At 46.2% G+C, this 19,121-nt stretch overlaps 1 protein-coding gene across 3 annotated transcripts; it reads right to left on the bottom strand.

Moving 5' to 3' along the window:
* Positions 1-5,873: 5,873 nt before the first annotated feature.
* Positions 5,874-17,205, bottom strand: GLRX (glutaredoxin). Of its 3 annotated transcripts, none has more exons than XM_028149876.2 (3): positions 16,898-17,201; positions 8,734-8,856; positions 5,874-7,101 (listed from the first exon to the last, which is right to left on the bottom strand). In XM_028149876.2, exons 1-2 carry the CDS (start codon positions 17,117-17,119, stop codon positions 8,740-8,742), a joined length of 339 nt encoding a protein of 112 aa, XP_028005677.1. In that variant the 5' UTR covers positions 17,120-17,201; the 3' UTR covers positions 5,874-7,101; positions 8,734-8,739. The 3 variants fall into 3 exon arrangements, with proteins under 3 accessions (XP_028005677.1, XP_008142778.1, XP_054571029.1); XM_008144556.3 differs by having other exon boundaries at positions 5,874-7,106; positions 16,898-17,199; XM_054715054.1 differs by lacking the exon at positions 8,734-8,856 and having other exon boundaries at positions 5,874-7,106; positions 16,898-17,205.
* Between the last annotated feature and the right edge of the window lie 1,916 nt (positions 17,206-19,121).

The raw sequence follows: 19,121 nt of genomic DNA, 5'->3' as shown, positions 1-19,121 counted from the left end.
TGCCTTGAAGTCTGCTCTGCCTAAAATCAATATAGCTACTCCTGCTTTCTTTTGATTAGTGTTAGCCTGGTGTATCTTTCTTCATTTACTTACTTTTAATCTATATGCATCTTTATATTTAAAGTGAATTTCTTATAGACAACATATAGTTGAGTCTTGTTTTTTTATCCACTCTGACAATCTCTCTTAATTGGTATGTTTAGACATTCTAAGTGATTATTCATATACTTGGATTAATATCTACCATATTTGCTACTGCTTTCTATTTGTTGCCCTTATTCATTATTCCTATTTTTGTCTTTAATTCTTTTTCTCCCTTTTGTGGTTTTAATTGAGAATTTTATATGATTCCATTTTTTTCTCCTTTCATAGCATGTTATTTTTTAACTCTTTTTTATTTGTTTAGTAGTTGTCCTGGAGTTTGCAGTATACATTTACAACTAATACAAGTCCACTTTCAAATAACAATACATTGCTTCACAGGTAGTGTGAGTACCTTATAATAACAAAATTATCCTAGTTCTTGTATGATTGTCCGTGTATGATTGCTGTCACTAATCGCATGCATTCTAGATGCTGGGGGACAACTTTGTGGCCACAGCTTCAAGCTCAGCTAATTTGACCTTCCCAGGGGTTGTTGGTCCTCCATTCCCCCAGTGGATCCTCTGGGAATGGAGGACCCATGTGACACCTCTGGGTAGAACCCGGGGCAGATTGTGTTAAAGAGCATCCATACCCATTCCTCAGGGTGACCTGGAAGATTCCTAAGGAAAGACAGTGCAAAACTCTACCTTAAAAACAACTTGTAATTTTATGTGTGAAGAAGTGCAAGTTTCACAAGACACACAAAAGGAAAGTGAAAAGGCAGTTGCTCTGCTCCCTCCCAAGAAAGCTGGGCTGTAGGGGCTGCCCGGAGGCGGCAGCCTTGCTGGCTGGGAGGGAGAAGCCCATTGGGCAGGAACAGCCATTGGGAATGAAACCCCGGGTGTGCTAGGTGCAGCCCAGAGAGGTTACACAAAGTTCTGCGCTTTCGCTTTCGTTGGCTCTCCTAATACCCTTCCTTCCCCTTCTTTCTTCAGTCCTGCACGCTCGCCAGAAAAGTCACCTGGACACAGGAAATACAAGTCTCTGCATAGGTAGAAGCCCATGTTTAAATACCACTTGTGCTTAAAGGGACCAGGCCAGAATACTCTTCCACTAATTAGTAAGATTAAGTTCTGCCCCTTCCAATGTTCAATGTATTTAACAAGAACATAGCCCTATTAATTTAAGAAAGGAATTTTATTTCAAATATATCAGGAATCCAGTTCTTTCAAATATTTCCAGAACCACTAACAATTTCTATGGTGCAGTGAATTGGGGAGCATGGCTTTCTCTTACATCCAGATGTCTAGATAGTGGCCAGCAACACTCACTGCTCTCGGCCACACGGGCCCATTTAGTACCCATGGCTGTGTCTCTCCTTAAGGGCCATCTTTGGACAGCCTTGAATTGGGGGCCAGGCTGGAGGCAGCAGACGGTAGGCAGTTACTAAAATGAGACATGCACAGGGGAGTGAGTCACTTGCTTTTTAAAGTAAGCAGGAGTAGAGCTTTGGCTATGCATGTTTTGCCTGGTTATTCTTGCTTTCCTCTGCCAACCTCCTATGCCAGTTTCTCAGGTCTCTTTGGATTATAGTATTTTCTATCCCTGTGTTTCACATGGAATTACTTAGCAAGGAGCCGACAGAAAACAGAAGATTCTGGGAGAGTCTGTACACTGACCGGGGGCTGCCAAAAATCTCCCTGCACCCCCCCCCCCCCCCCCCCCGCTGGTTTGGCAGCCAGAACTGAAGGAAGCCCCAACCCTGTAGCCAAGGAGTAGGAGAAACTGAAGGGCTTGAAAAACATCCAGGCACCAACAGTTGGGGGATCTGCACCTGATCGTTCATTCATTCATTTATTAATTTATTCAAACACCTAACAGATATTTATCAAGTGCCTACTATGTGCAGGTGGTCTTCTGCGTGCTGTAGGTATCGCAGTAAATAAACAGACACAAATTCCCGGCCTCAAGGGGCCTCCATTTGAAGGGGAAAGACACACAATAAACAAAATAAGTAAGTAAAGTATTCAATATATTAGGTGGTAAATAAATTAGAGAAAAATAAGCAAGAGGCATGGGAATTCCAGCGATGTTTTTAAATAGAGTGACGTGGAAGGCCTTGCGTAGAAAGTAACATTTCAACAAAGGCTCTGGGTGAAGCCCGCCAGTTGACAAGCCCAATCCGCACATACAGATCTTCCAACCAGTGTTTTGTGTGCCATTCTTTTTTTTTTTTTTTTTACATCTCCACTTGTATATTGAGTGTGTGACAGAGGAGTCAGTGAGGAGAAGGGAGCATCTAGTCAGAACCCACAGTAGGTCCTGGGGAGAGAAAGTTAAATTAAATCCAGGGAGAAGTCAGGGAGAGTCAGAGGGAGCCCTGCCCACCTTTCAAAACCAAATCAAGAAATGCGGGGACGCACAGGATGAGGAGAGCGGAGAAACAGACCTTCTCTTCAGTCCCCTCCTCTCCCAGCGCCCCTGGGCGCTGCTGCGGGGGGAGTGCGAGGGAGAGCGGGGTCAGAGGCTGCTTCTCCCGTCCTGCGGTCCTGCCTGCGGTCCTGCGCTTGTGTGCCATTCTTAAATATTTACAGACAACCAGATCGCAAGTGTTCAGTGCTGAACATTGGGAGGCCTTCAAATGGAAAGCAGACATAGCAAATAGGGACTCAGAGAAAAGAGGGCGAATCCAGGAATCAGAAGACAGCTTTTTAAAAAACCTCAACTATAATTAATATCTTTTGAGGGATAAAAATAAGTGATTGCATCTATAAAACACGAATAAGAAAAAAGGAAATAACAGAACGACGAGAACTCATGGAAAGAAGAAAAAAATCGTAATTGGAAACAAAAAGATCACGGTAACACCAGAGAGATAAGGTACTACATTCATGAAACAAAAACAATTCTACAAAAAAGGAACATTTGGATAATATTGAAGAGCTATTGGAAATTAAAAACAAAACATATCAGAAATTAAAAACTCAATAGAAAAATGAGAAGATAAGGATGAGTTAACCCATCAGGGAAAAAAAAAAGATAAAATTAGAAAGAGAATAAAACAAAAATTAAATTTGGGACAAGTCCACGAGAGCCAGTATCTGGTTACTGGGAGTTCCAGAAGGCGAATACAGAGAAAATGGAGGGGAGGAAAGTATCCACAAAGTAAGCCAATAGCATTTCCAATGGGCCCTCCAAGCAGCCCCCATAATGCATGAAAATAGACCCTCACCAAGGCACATCCCTGTGGGAGTTCAGAGCACAGAGCTCAAAGGAAAGATTTTCTAAGCGTCTAGAGTATAAAATAAGATAACCAAATAGGTCATCCACAAAGGATTAAGAATCAGAATGGCTTCTGACTTCTTAACAGCAATGCTGAAAGCAAAAGACAATGAGCAGTGTCTTCGAACTTCTGGAGGAAAATAATTTCCAACTCGGAGGCGTCAAACCAGCATCAAATGTTTTCAGACAAGCAAGGTTTCAAAAAGTTTACTTCCCATTCCCTCTCTCTTAAACCTGTGGTGGATAGATGGTCCTCTGAAATGAAAAAGAAGACTTAAAAGAGAAGGACACCATCTGCTCATTTGCCCCTAATTTCTTTAGGAGTGTAACTGCCTGAGTGTGAGCCGGACTAGGGGCTCCCCGGCAGGGACACCGCTGCCTGGCCTCCCTGCAGCCAAGTGCAGCCGTGGGCTACGTCCTGGCCGACGGGATGTGGGCAGAGGTGCGCACACCCCCTGGGGTGACGTGACTGTGGAGCAAGCCACCTGCCCACCCCTGGGCTGCTATGGGAAGTAAGCTTCTAGCATAATTTTATGTTTTTGTTACAGCAGTTTAGCTATGGCAAATATATATGGGGTGTGGGAAACAGGAGAGTTGATTCGGGAGAGAGGGAAATGGAATTTCTGGGATGACAGAGAAGGGCGTAGACCCCAGGAAGAGAGCGGTGCCTGGCTGCCCTGCATAGAGGGCCCGGGATGATTAGAGCAGTGTCAACACGCTGAGGGCTCTCCTGTTATGTGTTTTTAAACTTGAGGACAGAATGCCCAAATGAGCCTGAAGCAGATCCTTATCTGCACTTTGCTTGCCTTGTGCTGATGACTTCTGTTCACACTGCACACGAGCCAGCTGAGGGGGCGTGGGAGCGCCCCCCACCCCAGAAGAGGCACCTGCTCTGACCTGCCCCTGAAAGCTGGAGGTGGCCATGGAAGCAAAGAGTGCCGAGCAGCCCACTTCCATTGACCATCCATTCCCTGCTCACACGATAGCCTCCCAACCGGGTGCCCGGTGTTCCCAGGGGCTCACTCAGGACCACCCTCTGGTCAGTTCCAGGGAAGCTGAGCCTCTGTTCAGCTTCTCTCCCCTCAGGGTCATTCATCTGATTGTTATGATATTGCCCTTTTCTTGCACAGTTACGTTGGTGTTTGCTATTGCTTTTCTTTTTTAAAAAAATCTTTGTTGAAAGTATTACATATGTCCCCCCTTTTCCCCCATTGACCTCTTCTAGCTGCCCCCACCCCCTACCCCAGGCCTTCACCATGCTATTGTTGTCTGTGTTCATGGGTTATGCATATATGCAGACAAGTTCATTGGTTGATCTCTTCCCACCCACCCTCCCCCGCCTTCCTTCTGAGGTTAGACAGTCTGTTCCATACTTCTATGTCTCTGGATCTCTTTTTGTTCATCAGTTTATTTTGTTCATTCGATTACACATATGAGTGAGATCATGTGATACTTATTTTTATCTGTGCTTTTCAAAACGAAAATGTATTGCTTAGGGGTATTGCAAGGAGTAAAACTATAAAGAGGAGCATCAGAATGAGTACAACAGACACCACCTAGACTGCTCTGTGGAGGAAGGCAAGGATTCACTGGGAAGGGGCACATGGCCTCTCAGGTACTTTATAAACACTGTTCTATGGTTCCTCTATTTCTTAACTCAGAAGGTAGATACCCAGGTGTTAATTTAAATAGGACTCTGCCCGCTTACACTCTAATATATGTTTAAGACATTTTACGATATTTTAAAATAGGATTAAATACCCATGGAACTGATAAATGTGTGGCAAGGACTAGGGTTTGGGAGGGGTACAGGAGGAAAGACTTTGGTATCGTTTGACATGGTAAACCACATGCAGCTATTGCTTTGATAACACAGAACTTCTGTGTTAGGAATTGGGCATGCAACAATGTTAGAGTCCAGGCTCTTGCCTTTGAGTACAGTATTTCTGAATCTGGCAGGAAACCAGTACAGATGATCAGCTACCATACAGCCTGGGGAGAGTTGTCAAGTACCCAAATGCACAGTGCTTTAGGATTATGGAAGAGGGAATAATATCTGCTTTTAGTTAAAAAAAAAAAAAGCAGTGAGACGAGAGGGTATGTACAGGGGAGATCATCTGTAAATGAGTCTTGAAGGAAGAATTTGAAAGTAGAGCAGAAGAGAAGAAACACAATGAGCAAGGATGCAGAGGTGTGAAAGCAAGTACAGGTGAGTGGTCTGGAACCGATCAAGGGCTGTGCAGGCTGTACACCGCACAACCTCCAGGGGGTGGCATTCACAGTTGCGCAGTGAGTAACCCACACAATATGCACCTCCCACCACAGCCTGGTTGAAGGAAGTGGCCAGGGCCCATAAGGGAAGGGAGAGGAAGCCAAAAGTACAAGGACATTTGGTGAGAAATTGAAACATGGAACGTGAAAGGGAAAAAAAAAATTATTGAACCCTAAACATTATTCAATAGGCGAGTGTTGACATATTCAAATTATTTGTCATTTCAATATGACTTTTAAAAATCACATCAACCATTTGTTCTCAGTGAATAGCATGTACCTTTATTTATAATGGCAGGGGACAAACATGAATAAAGCTTCAAATTGATGTGTTCACATTAATATCATTCCTTAAGGACTTGAGAACATAGAAGAGAATTGGACCAAAAAAGTCAGTCATCTGTGACTGCTTTTCTATTACCAAAATATATTAACCTTTCACCCTAGAGACTGCAAAAGGAAGTTAAGTTAATCTTGTAATTCTAGAACAAACTTCATAATGAGGGATTCTTAAGTTTTCATAGAGTGTGGGATAAAAGGTGATAAAATCATTTAAGACAGTGTTTCTCAAATAGAGCTACTTTCACAGACATTCTTGGGAGAGGGGAGCTGCAAGGTTTTTATGATAATGTTTTAAATTTAACTTTTGTTCATCATCTAAAATTCATACACACTTGTGCAGGGTCATCTCACAAAACAGTGATCATCTCACAAGTCAGTGTTGCCACATGATCACAGCATCTGCACGTGAACCTCTGAGCCCTGTAGACCAACTGAAGACCCACTGTGCTTAACGTTTCATGTGGCACTTCTCAAATCGGCCCTCAGACCCTTCCCAGAATTGTTGAGCATTTCCTGTGACCTCTGCGAGTTGTCAAGGTTAAGAACACGAGTTCAGAGCAGTGATTCTCAAGATAGGATGGGGGAAGACACATGGAGTTTGGAAAAGCACATTCAAAATACCTACTGACTTCAAAATACAAACTATAAATTCAAACTCCACAAACTAATGTTTGGGCAGTAGCGTAAAATTAACTATCAATTCATCCTAGGGAGCCTGGGATAAACTGGTTGGGAAACACTGGCTTAGAGGTAGGAGTCCTGGCACACGAACAACAGTTAGTAAGAACCACGTGCAAAAGAGAAAGAACTTTTTTGGGTCAATGAGGGAATCCTGAGCCATAACTTGTCACGGTCTATTGAAACCCAAGGGCCCATCCGGAAGAAACCCAAGATGTCCATCCACCATCTCAGACCTGTGGTTTGTGGCACGTGGGTCCACTTTCAATAGAGTTGAAAGAAGAAAAGCCTGTTTTTGCTGAGAACGCTCCCATTTCTTGGCTTAGATATTTCAGAAGATTAAGTAATCAGTTGCTGGGTAAAGTTCGCCCCAGATCCATCCACCAGAAGTGCTGCCACCGTTCACAATGCCATCCAGCTCTCGAGGGAGACATCAGCCTGGGTCTGCTCTGCCAGGAAAAAAAAAATACAAAGAATTACATTTTCTTGCAAAGGTGAATTCCCCTCAGTTCTCTTTCATCACCAGAACACGTACTCCTGTTATCTATACACAATCCGTTACAGGTGGCCTTGAAAACATCTGTCAGCAAAATACTGAGAGCATATCATGCTGAAGGGCAAAGCAAATAAAGAGGCCTTGTGAATATGGGGACCTAATAGTTGGGGAAATGGTATTTCCCATATTCCCAGGAAAGTCATTTGTTTTCTTCCATTCTTAATCTAAGCCTACACTGCTAAGGAAAAAAAAAAAAAAAAAGGTGTTCTAGAATAGAAAACATTTGGCACCCCAACTAATTGAATTTTGAGAGCTTTAGTACATGGGGTTTGGCTGGAAAGCTAACACAGACAGACATAGTATTCACCTGCTGTGATGATGTCATAGAATTGTCTAGAAAATTTATAATAGTGATTTTTATTTCAAAGGATTCATTTGTATTTTTTCAGAACTCTTTTTGTTGTGGTTATTCTGAGTAACCACCACAAAGTTTATATACTCATTGCTCAAGGCTACGTTATTAATTACTGGGCAATAAATAGCCCTCAAAGAACATTTTGGTTTTAAGAACCATAAATGTCTCCTTTGACTACAAAACCACCACCACGTCTGTGTCTGAGTCTGTGGAACTGGACTAGAGAGGCTAGCTAGCACTAAGGGGGGCTGAGGAAGAAGGGGGCTCATCAGACCCCAAAAGTATCCTGATTCCTTTCTAAAGGGTTCATTGCCCTATGGTTTTCTATTCAGCCAAGAATACCCTTTAGGCCAGCGGTCGCCAACCTTTCAGACCTCATGGACCAGCAGTAGTCTTCGGACCACGGGTTGGCGACCGCTGCTTTAGGCTACCATTTTAGAAAACTTCATTTTGGTGTTTGGGAAGCCCTTTAACTGAAATTGAGGTGCCGTGTGAACACAAGTGAAGCAAACATTACCTTCATTTCACATTGCAGTTATTATAATCTGAATTGCTTACCATGGCCTGTGAGCTCTGGCCCCTGCCCACATTTGTTACTGCTCTCCCTTCTCACTGCACTGTACTCAGTCTGCTCTTCCTTGCTTTCTCATTCGTGAATTTTCTATACTGATCACCTCAGGGCCTTTGCACTTGCTATTTCCTCTGTCGAAAAGCTCTCCTGCTTCATCTTTACTTGACTGTCACAAGATCTCAACTCAGCCAGCCCCTCTCAGAAAGACCTTCCCTCACCATATTAGCTAAATTTGCTCCCGCACCCCTGCCATGTTCTATCACATTAGTCTTTTCATTTGTTTCAGGAATTATTTACTTATTTTTAATCTGTCCACCTCTCTAGAATATAAGGTTCATGTTATCTTTTGGTTCATCACTATATTCCCAGTGCCTTGTATAGTGTCTGGCACATAGTAAATGCTCAATAAATATTTGTGAAATGAAGGTTGAGTGAAAGGATGTCTCCCATTGGCACAATTCCTTTGTAAAAAGGGAAGTTAATAAATGAAATTACAGTTCCTCAGATCACTCCAAACCATCCTTTTCCTAGCCTTCCTAGATTATGATAAAACATAGCAGTAGAATTCCACCATCTCCTAGTGTTCCCACTCACCTGTAATTACGGCTGTAGAGCTCCCATTTCTATTAGCCGTACCATCAGTTCCCCACTTTTATCCATCTCTACTAGATCACTGCATCCACCTATACACTCTTTCCCGATAAAGATTCGAGGTACCTAAAAAAGCAAACAAGCCAGGACATTTAAGGAACTTAATTATGAGCTTAGCGAGAATGACATGTTACCCTCCCTCTAAATATTTCCCACAATCCAAGCTTTTCAAATCACTTTACAATCTCCTCATGTATAGTCTTACAGGACAAAATTTTATTCTAAGGATAAAATTATCCATTAAAGGATGTTTTAAAGCCACATTATCTTTCAGATTGAATATGCTGTGCATGAGATTGCCTAATTTGTCAGTGATTTAAAGTTTTCACTCTACCAGGTATAACCCAACAGTGTGGCTCAGTGGTTGAGTGTTGACCTATGAACTGGGAGGTCATGGTTTGATTCCAGGTCAGGGCTTATGTCCTGGTTGCGGGCTCGATCCCCAGTGTGGGGTATGCAGGAGGCAGCCGATCAATGATTCTCTCTCGTCATTGATGTTTCTATCTCTCCCTCTCCCTTCCTCTCTTAAAGCAATATATTTTTTAAATGAAATAAAACTTTCACTCTACAGAAACACGTTTCCGGGAGGGAATTTTGATTGGCTACAGCTGGACCACCACCCTGATTGAATTCTGGTGTCTGTGCAGCTGGGACCACTCTGAGCCCTTAATGTGAGCCAGGGCAAGCAGGAAGGAGTTTGTTTCTGGCAAAGTATTTGCATTAGGTCTTTGCCCCTGATTTTTAGATCCACCATTTATTAGTCAGCTCTCCTTTGTGAGCTCTGTCCTCAGCTGGGAAAGGCATGGTGGTGTCGAGTCTCCTTCAATTCCTGGCCCATCCTAGGATGTGTTAAGTGCTGCCGTCCTGGGAGCCACGGCCATTCCTCTGCTTTAGTTTCACACCTGCAACGGTGCGTCACACAAGGCAAGCCAGACTGATGCAGCCATTACACCTGATGCGTTCGTTCATCTCCAGTCACATGCAGGCTCCCTCCCTGCTGCTAGGAGCAGGCACACTCCAGAATTCCAGAGGGCTTTGGGGATCCTGAAGGAGGAAGAAGTCCTCTCACGGTGGCCTGGACAACTTCCAGGCCAAGGGCCCCGCTACAGAGAGGCTGCCTGGCCGCGAAGCAGCAAGCACTGTATTGGCCACTGCGTGCCGGTCCTCTTTCTGGACCAGGAGAGGTGACAGACAAGAAGTGGTAAGAATATTTTCAAAGCTTTTACGGCTTTCCTCGGAAACCATAGTAATTCAAGTAAACTTTCTAAAAAGTGAGAGAGATGAGAAAGGGGGCTGAATTACTTCAGGTAAGTCCTTACATTATTTTTATTAAGAAGGGACCTGGGGGAGAGGAACCAAGATGGCGGCATAGTTAAACGGCTGGTCTGCTGCCTCGCACAACAATTTCAAGGGTACAACTAAAAGACAAAACATCTACCACCCAGAACCACGGGAAAGCTGGCTGAGTGGAAGATTTATACCTAAGAAGAGAAAGGAGCACAAACGCTGAAAAGCTGAGGTACGGAGGCACGTGAATCGGGCTGGCGGCGGGCGGCTGGGTGCACGGTTTTTCTTCAACCCGCAGGGAGACAAGCTCCCAATCACTCGGAAATCCAGTTTCTGGGGACACGCGGGGGACCCAGGCACCTACGGGGAGAGGCTGGACTCTCGGCCATCGGGTCGGAAAGTGAGAGTGACTTTTTTGCAGAGGTGCGCCCAGCAATCATTGTTTACTGCGCTGGAGTGCGGGGCGCAGGGACTTGGAAACGTGGAAAGGCAGAGATGGCTGACAGCAGCCATCGCCGTTGGCCACGCCCCAGCCTAGTGACGCCCTGAGACCCCGCCCCGCCCTGAGGCCCCGCCCCGCACATTCTACAAACCCTCCCAGGCTCCACACAGCGGCTTTTGCATATAAATGGCCTGTTCTGTGACAGCTTAACCAAATAAATTGCAGCTCCAGTCAGACTGCTCCAAATCCGCCCAAGCAAAGGAGAAGAAAACTAGCCCTTGCTGTAGCTCCTGCTGGGGGACACACAGTACACAAGGGTACACCCAGAGTGTCCACCTCAAGTAACTGGGAGGCTGACCCGTTGAACCAATAGGACACCTAGTACACAAAGCTACCCTACCAATTCAGGGAAGCAGTGAAAATGAGGAAGCAAGGAAACAGATCACAAACCAAAGAAATGGAGGAGAACAAGCGACTGGACATAGAGTTCAAAACCACGGTTATAAGGTTTTTCAAGAATTTCATGGAAAAGGCCGATAAATTCAATGAGACCCTTGAGGATATGAAAAAGGACCAACTAGAAATTAAACATACACTGACTGAGATAAAAAATATTATACAGAGACCCAAAAGCAGACTAGAGGATTGCAAGAATCAACTCAAAGATTTGGAATACAAAGAGGCCAAGGACACTCCTCCAGAGAAGCATGAAGAGAAGAGAATTCAGAAAGTTGAAGATAGTGTAAGAAGCCTCTGGGACAACTTCAAGCGTACCAACATCAGAATTATGGGGGTGCCAGAAGAAGAGAGAGAGCAAGATGCTGAAAACTTATTTGAAGAAATAATGAACGAAAACTTCCCCCACCTGAGGAAAGAAATAGACTTACAAGTCCAGGAAGCGCACAGAACCCCAAACAAAAGGAATCCAAAGAGGACCACACCAAGACACATCATAATTAAAATGCCAAGAGCAAAAGACAAAGAGAGAATCTTACGAGCAGCAAGAGAAAAACAGTTAGTTACCTACAAGGGAGCTCCCATACGATTATCAGCTAATTTCTCAACAGAAACCATGCAGGCCAGACGGGAGTGGCAAGAAATATTCAAAGTGATGAATAGCAGGAACCTACAACCAAGACTACTCTACCCAGCAAAGTTATTCAGAATTGAAGCGCAGATAAAGAGCTTCACAGATAAGAAAAAGCTAAAGGAGTTCATCACCACCAAACCAGCATTATATGAAATGCTGAAAGGTATTCTTTAAAAAGAGGAAAAAAGAAGAAGAAAGATAAAAATTATGAACAACAAATACATATCTATCAACAAGTGAATCTAAAAGTCAAGTGAATTAAAAATCTGAGGAACAGAATAAACTGGTGAACTTAATAGAATCAGAGGCATAGAATGGGAGTGGATTGATAATTCTCAGGGGGAAAGGGGTGTCTGTGTGGGGAGTATGGGAAGAGACTGGACAAAAATCATACACCTATGGATAAGGACAGCGGGGGGGGGGGGAGGTAAGGGCAGAGGGGGATTAGGAACTGGGTGGTGGGGAGATATGTGGGGAAAAAGGAGAAACAATTGTAATCTGAACAATAAAGATTCATAAAAAAAATAAAAATAAATAAAAATATAAAATAAAAAAAAATAAAAAATAAAAAAGAAGGGACCTGGCCCAGCCAATGTGGTTCAATAGTTGAGTGTCGACCTATGAACCAAGAGGTCACAGTTCAATACCTGGGCATGCAGGAGGCAGCCAATCAATGATTCTCTCTCATCATTGATGTTTCTAGCTCTCTCCCCCTCTCCCTTCCTCTCTGAAATCAATAAAAAAATTACAGTAAAAATGTTTTTGAGGAAAAAAAAAAGGGGGGGGTGGGGAGGTCTGGGTGGAAGTGGACTTTAAAAATTAAGGCCAAATATTTAAAAAGAAGTCCAGGTATTTCCTGTGCCCTGACAGTGGGCAAGCGCACTCAGGGCTGCGTTCCCGAGAGAAAGCCCGGTGCAGCACAGCCTGGGCGGGGCTTTGCAGGTGGGCAGAGTCATCCAGGCAACGTTGCTTTTCTGAGGCTGAAAGAAGAATAGCCGCAGACAGTTGAGGTCAGAAGCCTAAGTGTTCCCCTGGGTCCTGGCCATTACTTCAGAGAAAACAAAGCTTCCCCCACAAATGGTTGGGGGCCTTTTGGCTTCTGTCTCCCCAGGAAAACTCGGCTGTGGTGAGCTGTAACAGTAAACAGAGCAGAATCCTGATGTAGTTCTAATACATTGCAGAACTCCCGTGGAAGGCAGTGCCTACTGAAACAAAGATCACTGCTTTTTATACTAGATTATTTTGTATTGTGTAAGGGAGAGATGTAGGCATTCTAGAATTTCTGTCTTTGCAAAAAGAAGTCAGCCTTTGTCATCACTCCTACAGCTTGCCACATGTCCACCTGCGAGTGGGGTGCTGGCCAGAAGGGTGTGAGCTAAGTCAGGAGGAGTCCTGAGGAGCCAGGAGTCCTCTTTTCAGACAGTGGAACGTGCCACCGACCTGCCAACAGAGCTCTACACCTCCTCCCGCCCCCTCCCAATTTCTGATACGGGAGATCCGAGCTGGGGCCCAGGAATTTGCTTTTTCGGTAAGTTCCCAGGTGATGCTGACGCTGCTGCTCCAGGGATCGTGTTTGCAACGACTGGTTGACACTGAGCATCTGTTCCTTCCTCCCAGGGTAACTGAGACTCCAGAACCCCACAGGCCTCCAGCAGCCTCCAGATGTCCAAGACAGGCCCGAAACACCATCAGCTGTCTCCAGGGTGGAGCTCTGTGTCCCCCCTCTGGCAAGGGAGCTGGTGGGCCCGAGAGCCAAAGGCCCCCTTGCTCTTACACCCACCCTCTGGTGTCCGCAGCCCCCAAACCACGTTAAAGCCACCAGGTACGGGCACCTCAAAAGGGAGCTGAATTACAGGCTGTACCCGCCTGTGTGCGCACACGCGGGAGAGGGGAAGTGGGGTGTGAGGGTCTGTGGTGGCAAAACAGGAAACTTGATTCATCTGAGGAAGGAAGAGGCACCCTCAGTGCCTGCCCCTCCTGGCCCCTGGCCCCATCTCCTTTTTCTGGGGAACTTGAGTCTGTTACTGTCAAGAAGGAGAAAGACAGCTCCTACCATAAGCAAGCTTGGTACGAGGAGTAAGTGTCTCCAGCCCCCAGCCTCAGCTAGGAGGCACTGTCTGTGCTGTAAGGTTACTCAGATGCGGCCAAAGTCACTCACCTTAGGCTATCCTTGGTACAAGCCACCGGCATGCCTCATCGGAATGAAAGCTGTAGCCTCCAGATGTCTCCATTTCAACCTCCAGCCTGGCCCTCCTCCAATCTCTTTTCCTCACAGCCACCAGAGTGGTTCTTCCAAAAGTAAGGCAGCTCCCAGCACCCCTCTGCTCATCTCACACCACTAGCCACGGTCACTACTACCTGCCAGACCTCAGCTCCTCCTGCTGCCTTGCCAGCTTCCAGTGCTCCAGCCACACAGGCCTCCCTATCAGGCGCACTTCTGGCCTAGTCAGTACCTTTGCACTTGCTATTCCCCCGCCCAACACACTCTCACTCCTGAATTTCTGTGAGCCTTGCTCCCTCACCTCCTTCAGAGATCTAGTCAAACCGTGAGGCCCCGACGGCTCCATTAAAACTTTTCCTTACTGCTCCCTGCCTCCTTCCCTTCCCTACTTACCACTTACCACCTATTGCCTTCCAACATAATATTTTATTTATTGTATTTACTAGAGTGTAAGTTCCACACAGGCCGAGTTTTTGTTTGTTGTTCTGTGCTGTTTTGTTGTTCTGTGCTGTGTTGTTTGTTGTTGTTTTGAGGTGTTTCCAGTGGGCAGAAAAGTGCCTCGTATGTAATGGGTGCTTAAAAATATTTGTTGTGTCCAGCAAAATTATCCTTCAGAAGTGAAGGAGAAACAAAGACTCTCTCACACAAATGAAAATTGAGGGAATTTGTTGACAGTAGACCTGCCTTGCAAGAAATGTTTAAAGAAGTTCTTCAGAGAGAAGGAAAATGATAGAGGTCAGAAACTTGAATCTACGTGAAGAAGAGTTTCAGAGAAGGACTAAATGAAGGCACCGATCCAGGAGATGGGGCTGTAGCAAAACCAAAATGGGCTTCTCTAGGGGCATGGCTGGTTGAAGGCATACACTTCTGGACTCAAGTCCTGCTGGGCGCTTCCTGTGTGCACAGCACCCAGGGCCAGTACAGGGTCAGAGAGCAACTGCTTCCAAGATTTCAGTCTCTCCCAGCATAGACCCATCACTGTTGGGGATCAGAAAGCACACAACTCTAAGGGATTTGCTCTTCCCCTCGGAGGAGGACCGCTAGGAGAAAAACCATTGCATTACAAAGAACTGAAGAAAGTATTGTCTAGTGCTGTGGTCGGCAAACTGTGGCTCATGAGCCACATGCGGCTCTTTGGCCCCTTGAGTGTGGCTCTTCCACAAAATACCACGGCCTGGACGAGTCTATTTTGAAGAAGTGGCATTAGAAGAAGTTTAAGTTTAAAAAGTTTGGCTCTCAAAAGAAATTTCAATCGTTGTACTGTTGATATTTGGCTGTTGACTAATGCGTTTGCCGACCACTGCACTAGTGCATGCAGGAAGGGGTTTGTTTCTCCTGTAAAGAACAGGTGCTGCTTAGCTGAAAGCTGAAGCTCCCAAAACTTGTTGCAAATTGGAATTACCTGGGCATCTTTTCTTTGGATAGAAAAATAAAACTTTTCCCCAGCTTTTATGAAGTGCAGATGACCAATTGTATACATTAAGGTACGAAATATCATGGTTTGCTTATGTAGACACTACCATGATTACCACAATTAACACACCCATCACCTCACACGGTTAACATTTTTGTGTGTGTGAGGTGAGAACAAGATCTCTTTGCAAATTTCAAGCATACATACAGCATTATCAACTATTGTCACCCTGCTGAACATTAGATCCCTAGAACTTACTCATCTTATAGTAACTAAAAGGTTGTACCCTTTGACCTAGGGATCTTTAAAACTCCTGAGGCCTGACACAGTGATTTCATTGGTTTGGGATATGATGTGGGCATGGGGGTTTTATTTTTTATTAAAGCTCCTCAGGTGATTCTAATGTGTAGCAACATTTGGGAACCACTGGCCAAGAGGGACCCAGCACAGAGAAGGCCTTGGCAGTATTTGAGTATTTGCCTGACTCTTTCCTCTCACAGCCCAGCAGCCTAGACAGCTGCCGAGGGGCGAAGGGGGGGGGGGTAGGAGGGGGAGGTGTGGAGCCAAGCAGCAAGTCTCTCTGCTCCAGGACCTTCCAGAGACGGGAGTCCTCAGCCCACAGCTGGGGCCCTAGAAGCAAGGGGGAAACCCAGGTCGCCTCCGTCTGCACCAGAGCGCTGGTTTCTCACTGGAGAGGCAGGGGGAAAGCCTCCGTACTTTCCCTGAGAGCCCAGGGAAAACCCGGTAAGCCAAACTCGCGTGGAACTAGGATATGTGCTTCGGCAACCCTGTGCCCTAGCATGTGCGTCTGGAAAGGGAATTGGGTGAGCTGGTGGGACACCATGCACCCCAGCCAGCACCAGGACTGGTACAGGCAGCCTGGTTGGGTGGGCACCCCACAAGAAGCCTTTTCAGACACAGGACAGCAATTCTTAGAGGGGCCCTCGGTCCATTCATAGCAAAGGAAATGTAGAGGTGGCTGCTCTAGCCTTGCAGCGAGGAGGTCCTTGGCCACAGAGGTGGTGACCTGCCCAGGATCACACAGCAAGCCACTGAGAGAGCCAGGCCGGAACTCTGGCCTCTGGCCTTCCTCCTATGAGAGGCCTGAAAACACCCCATAATGTAGAACAAGGGGCAAATAATAAGCCATTTTTATTCATTAGATTTTTTTTTTCCAGTGGGAGGCGTTAGATGAGGGAGAATGAGCAAATTGGGTTAACGTTAAAGAGAGCCTAGAGAAAAGACGGAAGGGCAGCGAATCCCACTTGGCCACGTGAGAACAGAAGGGCACGCAAGGCCTTCGTGTGGACAACAGAAACGTACAGATCACACTTGGCCCCTTCACCCCGCCGTCCACCCCAGCCCTGCAAGCTGGAAACTCTGCACAGCATGCTTCAAACAAGGCCTCCGCTCACTCCCCACACTCAGGACAGCTGCTGGGCCCTCGGGCCCTGGCTGCAGTCCCACCGCCCAGGCCGGGGAGCAGTGTCCGCTCCCCCGCCCTCCCGGAGCCTTAAGTGACTGACGGAGCCCTAGCGGTGTCCTAGAGAAAAGCACAGGCGAACCCTTTCAGGGAGGGCCCTAACAAGAAAAAGGAATTGGGTATCCCCCCCACACACTCCCCAACCTTTTAGAACAAAACCCCAGACGCACCGTTCTGGCTCCTGTGAGGTGTTGCAAGTAATCCTGAACCTTCTCTGTGTTCCTGGTGACTGTGATATCCACAAACACCAACGACTCCTTTTTGAAGGGGTACTGGCAGAGGAGCTCCTCGGTCCGCTTGCAGAAGGAGCAGGTGGGCTTCATGAACACCACCATCCGCCCAGGCTTGAGGTGGCTGTCCACAAACTCCTGGGCTGTGCAGGTGGGCTGCATCCTGGGGGGGAAGCCTCCTCGGCAGGTACCGCTCAGGAGTCAGAATGGAGGCCCAGTCAGCTGGCCCTCATTTAAAGGAACCTCCCTGGAGGAGGAGTTTGCCCCATTAGCCTAGCGTGCTTGATTTTTAAAGGGACAGCCCGCAAGTCATGACACCCTGAGGTGATTCACCGGCGAGTGAATCCCAGGAATGCATATTTGCATTTCGTCTGGAGCTGGGCTCGGGGGGTGTCATTGTCTCGGAGCTTTCAGGGGCGCCTGTCCTTTGGCAGGAGGCAGGGCCAGAACACTCCCACCGCACAGACCAGCCCCAGGGACGCGTCTGAGCCGGCAGCGACCTCCCTGTGTGAAATCTTTGTTTGCCCTCGGGGAGAGATGGTTTTGAAAAAACGAGTGTACAAACAGAATCCTTCAAGAAATGGGACGCATTGAAATCTCCTTACAGGAAGTGAAACTAAAATTGTGACTGGTCTTGAGGTTGCTACCAGGGCTGTTTTCTTAGCCTGCACAGGGTTTTTTTTGTTGTTGCTGAGAGTGTTTCAATGGAATGATTTTACAACATTTAAAAATCTGGAGATTTCATAAAAGAATCTGGTCTTGTTGTTCTCTGAAAAGTCAGGTCTGACGAAACAGCTGGTATTCCTTTGTGGCAGCAGCTGGGGCCGAGTCGCTGTTGTCCACATTGGGCAGGATGATGCTCTGTCCTGGGGTCCCCATGCTCCCCGGAAGGCGGGCCCAAGGCTGCTGGCCCAGGTCAGTTCTGACCCCCTCTGTGTTCGGTAAGTTCCATGAGCAAACCAAAGACTAGCCATCTCCTTTCAAAGTGAGTCATCCTTTTCCACAGGAAGTTTTGAGGCAGAATAGTTAGATGTTAGAATTTCTTTTTTTTTGACAAGTGGGAAAAGGGAAACTGAGGCATATGGTTATGAAGTATGGTAGCAACCATACTTAGGTAAAAACTGCTGTTTGAATTTTAACCCTGCTATTCTGGCTTCTGCACGCACTTGCTTGCTTGGACAATAGGGTGGTTACCTCAGCTTCCAGACTGAGACCTGGAGACTCACAGAGGTAATTTCCCTGTGCCTGTGGACCAGGACTACAGGAGATTGACTCCCACGGACTCAGTGGCTCCAGGAGTAGAAACTGTAGATAACCTTTAGAGATTACTGACTCCGCTTGGGTCTGCTTCTGTAAAAACCTGCTTTCCCAAGATAGGGCCACATTCCAATAATGTCCAGCAGGAGCTGGGAACCCCCCTGCAGGCTGTTCCCAGACTTTAGAATTTAGAATTTAGAACAAAGGAAAATTTTTGTGGTTTGGACCTTTAAAAGGACTGCCTACACCTGGGACAGTGCGGTCGTGTGGACTCCACCTGCGTGTGGTGCCCTCGCGGCCGTCCTGGCCAGTTCAATAAATCCTTGCCTGCTTTTTTAATCAATTAGCAGCCTCCGGTGGTCTTATTTTTGATTCCAGGGTTCGACCCCACAACAGTTAGAGACAAGCTAAGCAATTTACAGCTGAGCTAGTAAATCATAGATGGTATCTTCTTATTTTCCCTACCCAAGGACGCTGGGAACGAACAGTTTACACCTCTCCTCCCTAACCAGAGAGTAAATAGCTTAAATCACGCTGGTCAGGGAGATAGAAAACAGAGACCCCATTAGTGTCATTAGTGCCAGCCAAACCCCAGGACAGATAAAGTCAGGGGAATAAGTAACAGCAACAAAAACAATCAGACTAAAACAAATCCAACACAGAGGCAAAGCTGACCAGAAAGTGACCCTAGTCCCTCTACACACTCCTTTTGGTACATTAACATATTCAAAAACACGCCTAGAAAGCTGATGAATGTGCTGCTGAAACCTTCCCACCTGCAGGAGAGAGAAAAGCCCTCAAGACAAAGGATGTCAGCTGGGGCGTCTCTCTGGAGCAGGGCCAGGTGTGAACTTTTTATTTTCTTTCTCCTAAATTCTCACTGTCCCCAGCTTTAAGAAATACACTC

This window comes from Eptesicus fuscus, chromosome 4 (assembly GCF_027574615.1).
Source record: "Eptesicus fuscus isolate TK198812 chromosome 4, DD_ASM_mEF_20220401, whole genome shotgun sequence".
Taxonomy (NCBI): Eukaryota; Metazoa; Chordata; class Mammalia; order Chiroptera; family Vespertilionidae; genus Eptesicus; species Eptesicus fuscus.
Note: the sequence above shows the minus strand (reverse complement) of the source record. Positions and strands in the feature narration are given on the sequence as shown.